Source organism: Electrophorus electricus, chromosome 7 (assembly GCF_041902795.1).
Source record: "Electrophorus electricus isolate QZ-2024a chromosome 7, ASM4190279v1, whole genome shotgun sequence".
In the NCBI taxonomy this organism is placed as follows: Eukaryota; Metazoa; Chordata; class Actinopteri; order Gymnotiformes; family Gymnotidae; genus Electrophorus; species Electrophorus electricus.
Window position 1 is genome coordinate 35,517,010 of NC_137503.1, and position 9,944 is coordinate 35,526,953.

The following is a 9,944-nucleotide window of genomic DNA, read 5'->3' on the forward strand; positions in this document are numbered from 1 at the left end:
GGCCTTCATTTAACATGCTGCAGTAGTCTAATTTGAATGCTAAGAATAATACTGGTGTATGGCTAGACTTTGATATTGTACATGGCATCTCCCTGAAAAAGCTGTATCTGGTCCCTAATCTTCCTATTTCAGCTGTACAAACACAATGTGTATAAGCACCACAAGGGAGAGCTGCAACATCCAGCTCAATTCTTAAGCCCAGTTTGTTCTCCTATTTACTAAATGTAGTGCACAAGGGAATAAAATGGCCTTTAATCCTTCAATAAAAGGGCAAGTGACAGTCCTTGTAATGAAATGCCGATTTTAATTATGCCTAGTTTGAGGTAAATTGTAGACATGAGTTTTAACTCTGAGGGTTATTGAGCATGTTTGACAACTCTACACTCTCCTTTTTTGTCAAAATGGAATCATGTTCTAATAGGGCAAATGTGAATTGCAACATAATCTCCCCAGACTGAACTATGGTTACAAAGTACTTTATTACAACCCCCCCTGACCCTTGCTAAAGCCTGATCACAAAGGCTCAAATATGATTAGCTGGATGTAAAAGCAGTTTATGGATAGCATCACCAAGCTCCACCCTACTTGGCTACTACAGAGAAGCCAATGTTCTATTAGGAAACTGCATACAGCTATGGGTGCTAAGAGACTACAGGAACAAAGCTCCACTCAAGAGGAATGAGCTATGCTCTGTTACTAATAGACATAACGGTGTCTGCTTCATTACCTCGTACACTCAACACTTGCTATGCTCAATTTGAGGCAAAGCATATCTACCTGCTAAGAGACTTACCAAGTGTCACCTCATCCATGTGAACTGCAGCTTGCCTGAAAAAAATGGAAGATGACATGTCTCACACACTAATTTAACATCTACAGTACCTAAAATCACCATGTGGAAGTGCTAAAATAGGCCTGAATGGAGCACAGGATGTGAGTTTCTCCTGATCTAATTTGAGGAGTATTAGAATGATTTGCCTGCGGTCTGAACATAGCCTTTGACTTTCCAAACTGAATAAGGAAGCCTGTCAAGTCAAATACTATGTTCAGACTATAGGCAAATCAGATTTGCTTCTCAAATCAGAACTTTTGAAATGATTATCCACACTGTTCTTTTCAAGTGATCAGATTGGATTTGTACCCTGATGTAGGTTAATTTAGATTTTTTTTTACTTTGGCACTGCATGCACGACCTCTGGAAACACATTTTCATACTGTGACATATTTCATGGTAAATGGTGCATAATGCTTTTGCATGAATTTTGATGCTCTTCTCGAATCCCAGCACTTTCATCACTCTGGAAATGACATCAGTAGTGTTTGAAATATTGTAAGTGATGCAGCTTTGAAGTCTAATGTGAGTGGGCAGTGCTGGCTCAGTGGTTAAAGTACTTGACTTGTAATCAAAAGGATGCCAGTTCAAGCACCACCACTGCCAGGTTGCCACTGTTGGGCCCCTGAGCAACACCCTTAACTCACAGTTGCTCAAGATGTATTCAGCCATAATTGTAAGTTGCTTTGGATAAAAGCATCAGGTAAATGCCCTCAACATCTGAAACATTAACTTATGGTAGTATATTCCTCTCTGTTCTACCTACCTTCCCTCTCCTTGGAAGGCTCTTGGAGTCCTGTTGATGTTATACAGCCTCTGGCATTCCAGGATCCATGTATGAGGCATTGGATCATAGGCATTCTTGTAGTCAATCCAGGTAGTGCATGGGTTTTTCTACCTGGTCTTATAGTCTCAAGGGACTATTTAATCCATCATCTGTTTTCATGCTGTTACCTTGCCACCAAAAGTACACTTTGGATGCAGGATACTGTATCTTGTTTATGTTCAAGTATCACCATTGCTGTGGTGTACATTAGCGGGTTGGTGTCAGTGATGGAAACAGTAGTAATTATCCATAGTGCTACATTCACATCTTTCAGATACCTTTCAGGTAATTCACCCAGTCTTGGTAATTTGCTATGATTGGTGGCCAGCTAAGCAAGGATCTTCAATCTCGGGTCAGCAGCTTTGATGTTGGGCTTGGTGTATTGGGTCTTCCCCCTACAATCTTGGCTAGACTGTGGCACTGTATACGAAAGGCCAGAGCTGTCTTTTCTTCCTAAAACAAACATGTATAATAAGATGATATGTTTTTATTAGTTGAATGTGCCCAGTGTCCTCTGCTATGCAGTGGTCTGCTGAGGCAGCTAAACATCTGTATAAGCTGATTGGGAAACCCAGCTCTATCAGAGGACTGACGTGGACAGTAACAGAGTGGAGGTTGGTGGACTGATTCCATCAAGGTGCTCTAGGAAGCATTACTGGAGCTCTTTTCTGCCAGCTGCTATTTGGCTCCACAACACCTCCCCCCAACACAATACTCCCAGCCTCACAGAATGAACAATACGCAGCAAACAGGCCATAAAGCATATAAACAATAAAAATCTTTAATACACACAGCACTGTTGTACCCTTGAAAAGGGAACATAATAAATGAGTAGTTTCCCATCGACATCTATATTGTGATTTATAAGAATTTCTCCTACTGGCCATTGACCCTTATAAGCAACTGAATGCACATATTTTCAACCATATCAAGGAGTACATGACATAATTTTTCAGTAAAAATGGATAAGTCTACTGAAATAAATTATACCCAATATGAATTGCAATTTATTTACCTGACAAAAATAAAAGGAGAAAAGTTGTAGGGGGAAAAGGTGCAGAGCAGGGGTAGGCTTGTTTGAAACATTAGAAACTGGGTCTCCATCTGTAGAATATCTCTTGATGCAATGCCAACCCTTTCATCAACTAGATTTAAGAAAATTTTATCTAGATATAATTGACCGTGATTATATAACTCTCTCCAATGATACTACCAACACATTACATTTCCAAAGTTAGAGGAACATGTACATGAAAAAACAACCCTCCATTCGGTATTGCTTTTATCACCTCCAGGATGGACTACTGAAATAAACCAGTTTCCAGTGCTGAGGTCCTTGATAAACAAAGGCACATGCCAGACTTTTTGAGATTCCAAACTGAATTAAGAGAACAGTCCAAACAAAGTTACTACTAATGTGTGAATGCAACAAACATGATGACACATGGCTGGAACCTAATTGATGGCTTAGCAAGTAAGAAGAGGGATTGTTCAGTGGTGGCATTTTTCCAGACAAAAAACAACTTAAAACTCTTTCATAGCTTTGGAGATAAAGAAGGCTTTTTAGAAACTCTTACAAAACTGGCATTCTTAGAGCTATAAATATTATATGTAAAGCTGAGTGTAAATCACTGAGATTAATCGGTTTTGAATAGAAGTGTGAACATGGAACGCAGTTCATGATTGCACACAGCTGGTACATTATTAACAGATAATAAAGTAGAAGGAGGGCTGTTCAGAATCAGGAGAAAAGGCACAATTAAAAAAGGTCACTGTGGAGAAAAAAAAGGTTACTTGCAGGTTTCTGCAATTTTGATACCATGGCAAGAGTCTGGGTCACTATTGCACTTGTGGGGCTTTGTGTTTTCTTAACATGTTGGTGCAGTGAAGCTGCATCCACAGGGAGTTTACAAGGGTCTAAACAACTACTCCTGAATTCTCAGTAAATGCTGCTTTACTACCCCCCCCCCCCTCCTTCCAGGAGCTGGGTGCACATCTGGTTTATGAGAACAAGATGACCTCTTCCTATGAGGTTGGGATGGGGCCCCTTGGAGCCATCACAAGAGACAGCTACTATGAGTGAGTTGACCATGACTTACTTGCATGGCACAGGTTCATGTGGGGTTTGTGCTGATCACCTTGTATTTCTCTTGCAAGGCTCTACTTCCAGTGTGGATATTATGCCATGAGCATTGGGGCGCTGACCATTCGGCATTATGCCAACGATCCTCCTCTACCTGTAGTTGCTCCTGGACCCCTCAGGGTAGAACTAAGAATAGGAAATGGTCAGTGTGCCACAAAGGGGTGTGTGGAAGGTGAGGTATCTTGATTCTGGATACTACATTATTTTAGCTTTTGAAGGCCTTCTAAACAACTGTGCTTGTTTACCAACAGTACAGGCAGCCTACACTTCCTACTACAAGGACACAGATTACCCTGTAGTTAAGGTGCTGAGGGAGCCGGTCTATGTGGAAGTGCGCATCCTGGAGAGGTCTGACCCAAATATTGTCCTGACTCTGGGACACTGCTGGGCAACCTCTTCCCCTAACCCCTTCAGCGTTCCCCAGTGGGACCTTCTAGTGAATGGGTAGGTTCTAATATTGTCTACCGTGTGTAATCCAGTATTCCAGTACAGGCTGAGGCTGACCTGCTGTATTCCAAAGGTGCCCCTACAAGGATGACCGCTACCTGACTACTCTGGTTCCAGTTGAGAGGTCTCCTGCGGTTCCGTTCCCTACCCATTACAAGCGCTTTGTCCTCAAGATGTTCGCCTTTGTGGATACTACCTCTATGGCTCCTTTGCACAACCAGGTAATGGCTTGATGCTTCCATTTCTACAAGCCAATGATTGGCCCTTGCTTAGCTTTTACTTTGTTCCTAGGTCTACATCCACTGCAGTACAGCTGTGTGCCATCCAAGTGCAACAGAGACCTGTGAACCAAGCTGCAGCAGACAAAGTAAGTAGAATCCTCAGTGCAGGTCCCTTGTCTCCTCCTTGACATGGACTGAATGGGTTTCCTTTCTCCTTTTCTGCTCACCAGGGAGACATGTACCAGAAGAAAGGGAGGCTCCTCCTGAATCAGCTGTGGTGTCCAGTGGGGGAGTTGTCTTTATAGAAATGGCCTAAAGCCTAACTGGCTTCAAATCCTAATGGAATAAAAGACTTCTCAAGTGACTTGTGGAGTCTTTGCTGTACTCTGCTAGCTTCCCTACTTCCTTCTGTAGGGGGTGTGTACCTAGTTGACCCTTAATTGGCAGAATGACCAGCTCAAGGTATTCTTTCTTAGGAGTGCTTCTCATGAAAACGATGAGGTTGTTTACCTCCCAGGGACTTTGCAGTCCTGCTGTTGGGTCTCTCAGGATAAGGTTGCCTAAATGTAGGTAGCTAGCCTTGCTTACAAAAGCCTCTGGCCCTTGCCATACTGGGATGGGTTTGGCTTTTTTTTTTTTTTTTTTTTTTTTTTTTTTTTTTTTTTTTTTTTTGCCCAAAGCTGAATATAAACAATCTGATCTGGAGGTGGCCAATTTATTTTTCCCTTAGTGTATTTGGCTGTAGATTATGCCTTATACAACTGGTTTCACTGTTACAGGGTGTCTTAACTTGATTTGCTGTGTTGGTAGTTCATGTCACTATTAATAGACAAGCCCCTCTCACTTTACAGTGATCTGTACAGAGATACTAATGTGTGCTACACTTGTTAAGGGTGTGATTATTTATAAATCTGAAGTGGTCAATGCTTTCCACTTTTACATGTTTATTTCTATCAATACAGATTTGAGTTAACATGGGTGCACATTTTACAGTAGGGTAAAACCTAAGCAAGCAGCAACATGTCAAAGAACAAATTCAGCTTTTCTGAAGCCAAAATTGGTCACATGCCATGCATGCTGTATGGAAGTTGCTATGGTTAAACGCTTGAAGGTAGGTAGCTCTACATGAACGCACATGTAGAGTGTAACGGTGAGCGGTAAGGAGGTGGACGCAGGTGCGGAGAAGAGCAACATTTATTCAGGGCAAAGCCAGAGTCAAACTACCAATCTGGGGATACACGATTAACAAAGAGGAAGCAGGCTCTAACAAGATGCTAGGAAACACAAAGGCACGGAGTACAAACTTTAAACACAATGATTCAAATATGCATGCACGGGGTCAATGAACAGCTCAAACTAAGGGAAAACCAGGCAACAGAGAAGGCAAAAACAATAAGGGAGCAGGCAACAACAGAGACACAGGAGGCCCACAGGGAACACGGGAGACAGGCCAGGGAAGGATGGGCAGGAAACATGAAGCCTGTGAAACAGGACGTAGATCTGCGAAAACAGGCAACATGGCATTGGCAGCCATTTGAGGCACAGAAGAACTTCAAAGAGCAACCACTGGGAGAAGTCTGGCACAAGGCACGGGGACAGGCCTGGCATGAGGCATGGGAGCTTGTGGTGTGGCTTCTTCCACTCCAGGAACAGGAACTGGCGGGTCCGGGGACGCAGCTGTGGTGTTCAGTGGCGGCCGGTCCGGAGGCGTGGTTACAGGAACAGACCTGGTAACAGAACGGTTGGCGTCTCTCACGCCGGGAACAGGACCAGGATCAGGACGAGCGGCTTGCAGGATAGCCACAGGCACAGGTGGGGTGACCCTGGAGGAAAACACAGACGCAGAACCTTCTCAGTGGCTCCCAAGGCTCACCGATAGGGAGCTCGCAGTTGTGCTTTAGTGCACATTGATTGCCGGTGCATTCACTCCGCCTACTCACATCTTGTGCTGCAGGCTGCTCGCCCCTGCAGCATTGGTCAAGACGGGCAGACTCTTGGTGCTTACTTGGGATCTCGTCATCAAAATAAACGTAATCCTGCTTTTTCCAGGAACCTCGAGATGCCCATGTACCCGCAACGCCAGAGGATTTGCTGTCTCTGGTTTGGTGACGCTGAGACATAACGAACTCTGATGGTGTGGAAACAGCCAGAGCTTCATTCCAGCGGAACAACCACCTCCCAGAGTCTCGCTCTCCTGCTGCGTGAGACCTGTGAACCAAGTTGCACCATACAAAGTAGAATCCTTAGTGCAGGTCCCTTGTCTCCACCTTGACACAGACTGACTGGGTTTCCTTTTTCCTTTTTTGGCTCACCAGGGAGACATGTAAGAGAAGAAAGGGAGGCTCATCCTGAATCAGCTGTGGTGTCCAGTGGGGAAGTTGACTTTATAGAAATGGCCTAATGACCAAGGGGCTTCAAATGCTTTTTCAGATGCTTTGTGAAGTTTTTGCTGGGTGGGAACATGTCTATGTAATTAACCAGTTGCATGCTGCGGTTAGATATGAATAAAAAATGTCTCTTACGTGCTCAGATATATCGCTCCTTTTTAGTGTTTTTATATTTATCTACATGATTGGGATTGTGGGTTATGATACAATCATAATATGGATTCACATCAAACATAGGGGTGAGTGGAAATTATTTGAATGTTTCAGCATGAGTGCAACAGGTAGCAATGCAGCAAGCAGCAATACACACATTAGTCAAAGTCCAGCAGTGCAGTCATTTAGAATTGGACATTCGTGGCCAAGTTTTGAGACTAGCACAAAACCAAACTTTCACAGGGTTTGCTGCTTCAGTTTATATGGTGGCAATTTGCATGAACTCTAGCTTGTGAAGAGTGATCAGATGAATTGCAATTCATTGCAAAGCCATTCCTTGCCATGAAAATGAACAAAAATTATTGCATTTCAGCCCTGCCACAAAATTCCCTGCTAACATCATTTCAGTGATCTTGTTGGCTATGGAGAAAATGTTAACAAGGACAAGGCAGCTGATATCACTCAGTCATGCTGATTAGAAGGGCACACTGGCTGCTTTAAAAGGGTGGTGGTGCTCAAAGTTTTCTTCTGTTAACCACGATTACCTCCAAGGTAAGACATGCAGTCTTCGTTGCATTGGATCAAAAGGGCTTCACAGGCAACGATGCTGCTGCTTGTAAGATAGCACCTAAATCAACCATTTATTGAATCATCAAGAACTTCAAGGATAGAGGTTCAGTTGCAGTGAAGAAGGCTTCAGGATGTCCAAGAAAGTGAAGCAAGTGCCAGGACCATCTCCTAAAGAGAATGCAGCTACAGGATCAGGTCACAACCAGTGCAAAGCTTGTTCAGGAATGGCAGAAGGCAGGTGTGAGTGCATCTGTACGTACAGAGAGGTGATGTTTTATCTATCTAAGAAAAACATCAAGGACAGACTGACATTCTGCAGGAAGTACAGGGATTGGACTGTAGAGGACTGGGGTAAAGGTATTTTCTCTGATGAAGCCCCCTTCAGACTGTTTATGACATCTGGACAAATGATTGTCCGGAGAAGAAAAGGTGAGCGCTACCACCAACTGTGCTATGCCAACAGTGAGGCATCCTGAGACCATTCATGTGTGGGGTTGCTTCTCATCCAAGGGAGTGAGCATTGCCATGATCAATGAAGGGTATCAAAACACTCTCCAAGAGCAACTTCTCTCAATGATCCAGGAGCAATTTGGGGATGACCAATGCTTTTTTTCTGCAAGACAGAGTACCATGTCACAAGGCAAAAGTAATAACCAAATGGCTCGGTGAAGAAAACATTGAAATTTTGGGTCCATGGCCAAGAATCTCCCCAGATCTTAATCCCACTGAGAACCTGTGGTCAATCCTTAAAAAGAGGGCAGACAAACAAAACACAGAAATTGTGATCAACTCCAAGCACTGATTAGGCAAGAATGGGTTGCCATCAGTTAAGATTTTGCCCAGAAGCGGATATCCAACATGCCAAGGCAAATTGCAGAAGTCTTAAAAAAGAAAGGTCAACACTGCAAATATCAAGTCATTGCTTAAACTGGATGTACTTGTCAAAGTTTAAAAAAAAAAACGTATAAAATGCTTATAACTGTACTTCACTATACCATATAAACATCTGACAAAAGGATCTAAAAAAAAACCCCCCTGAGTCAGTAAAATTTGTGAAAAACAAAATTTGTAAATCTCAAAACCTTTTGGCCACGACTGTAGTTAGTGAAGTTCAACCAGTTTTCAACAACAAAAGTGGAGTTTCGAATCAGCGTGGACAATAAACCAGAATCAGAAAAAAGAGGAAGACACGAAGCAAAAAGTAAAACAAAGCAGCAGCTAAAACGTGTGCACCGTACATGCGTGCCGGAAGCAGAGATTTTTGTTGATGTGCCTTTGTTCTGACTCTTTTAGTATCAGTCTATCGTTGCGTCCCAATTAAGTACTACACACTAATAATATGAGGTGTACACAATAAAATAGTACAAATTTGGAGCGTTAAAACACAAAATATTAACGTACTACTTCGTTTCGTGCTATCAGGAAGTGCTACTACTATGCCAACATACGTAATTGTAAGAGAACTTATTTACTTTCATTTAAAAAATGGAAATGAACTATACTTTTCATCCGTACTGCTTTATGACAAAGACGTGTAAGAGTGCTGCTTTATTTACTAACCTTACGTGTAAGTTCCAGTTTTCTTTTTTGACAGTTGTTTTTCTGTGAATTAAACCGCAGCAAGTTTACCACAGCAAACAGTGATGTTTCACATGGAGGGTCTACACTGACGTTACCATCTTAATACGCCCCCTCTGTGGGACTGAGCAGCAAAACATTTACAACATAGCTGCGTTTAAGGAAAACAGCGAAACCGGAATGAAAGGCAGTTGGGCTTCACAGCGACCCGTCCAAATTACCATTAGAATAAATAGTCCACGGACATCACCGTGTGGCCAGGAATCGGGTTTCCTGACGTTTACCTGTAGCCTACCTGATTATATGTAGAATGCCTGGTTTTGATACCGGGACATACGTTAGCAAAGCCTGAAGGCGCACAAAACCATGATGCTTGGTTAAACTGGATATTCGTATTTCAGTTGTCATTTTAAAAGTTTTAATTCAAATGAACAGTTATTAACACTATTAATATCACCATCATTATTATTAAACATACTTATAATTAAACCAAAAAATTCTATTGTTTTTACATTTTGTTTTAATCTCACTTAACAAATGTGTCTAAAAGCAGGAGTCTCTCTCCCTCCAAAACAACTCTCCTCTCTCCCTCCCCCAGATGTGAGCCGTGTGCTAGAGTACATGTTCTGCTGTATGTGTATGTACATAATTACTGATTGTAGGGAGCGGTACCTGTTGGTTTGGGATCAGGGTTATTTTCTGTTTATTGTCAGGGAGTTGGTGTAGGATTGTATTTTATTTTTGTCTTGTGGGGTGTAGTTAGTTATGTATTTGTAGTGTGGGTTTT

General features: G+C 42.5%; 2 protein-coding genes across 2 annotated transcripts; one reads left to right on the forward strand and one right to left on the reverse strand.

The window, feature by feature from the left end:
• Positions 1-3,652: 3,652 nt before the first annotated feature.
• On the forward strand, positions 3,653-4,797 carry LOC118241057 (zona pellucida sperm-binding protein 1-like). The gene is made up of 6 exons (XM_035524413.2): positions 3,653-3,737; positions 3,816-3,973; positions 4,053-4,245; positions 4,322-4,469; positions 4,540-4,615; positions 4,700-4,797. The coding sequence occupies exons 1-6, from the start codon at positions 3,673-3,675 to the stop codon at positions 4,783-4,785; spliced, it is 726 nt and encodes a 241-aa protein (XP_035380306.2). The 5' UTR covers positions 3,653-3,672; the 3' UTR covers positions 4,786-4,797.
• An 848-nt stretch (positions 4,798-5,645) lies between these two features.
• LOC113585376 (uncharacterized) lies at positions 5,646-9,312 on the reverse strand. The gene is made up of 3 exons (XM_027022825.3): positions 9,140-9,312; positions 6,410-6,677; positions 5,646-6,292 (listed from the first exon to the last, which is right to left on the reverse strand). Exons 2-3 carry the CDS (start codon positions 6,625-6,627, stop codon positions 6,022-6,024), a joined length of 489 nt encoding a protein of 162 aa, XP_026878626.2. The 5' UTR covers positions 6,628-6,677; positions 9,140-9,312; the 3' UTR covers positions 5,646-6,021.
• Positions 9,313-9,944: the final 632 nt, after the last annotated feature.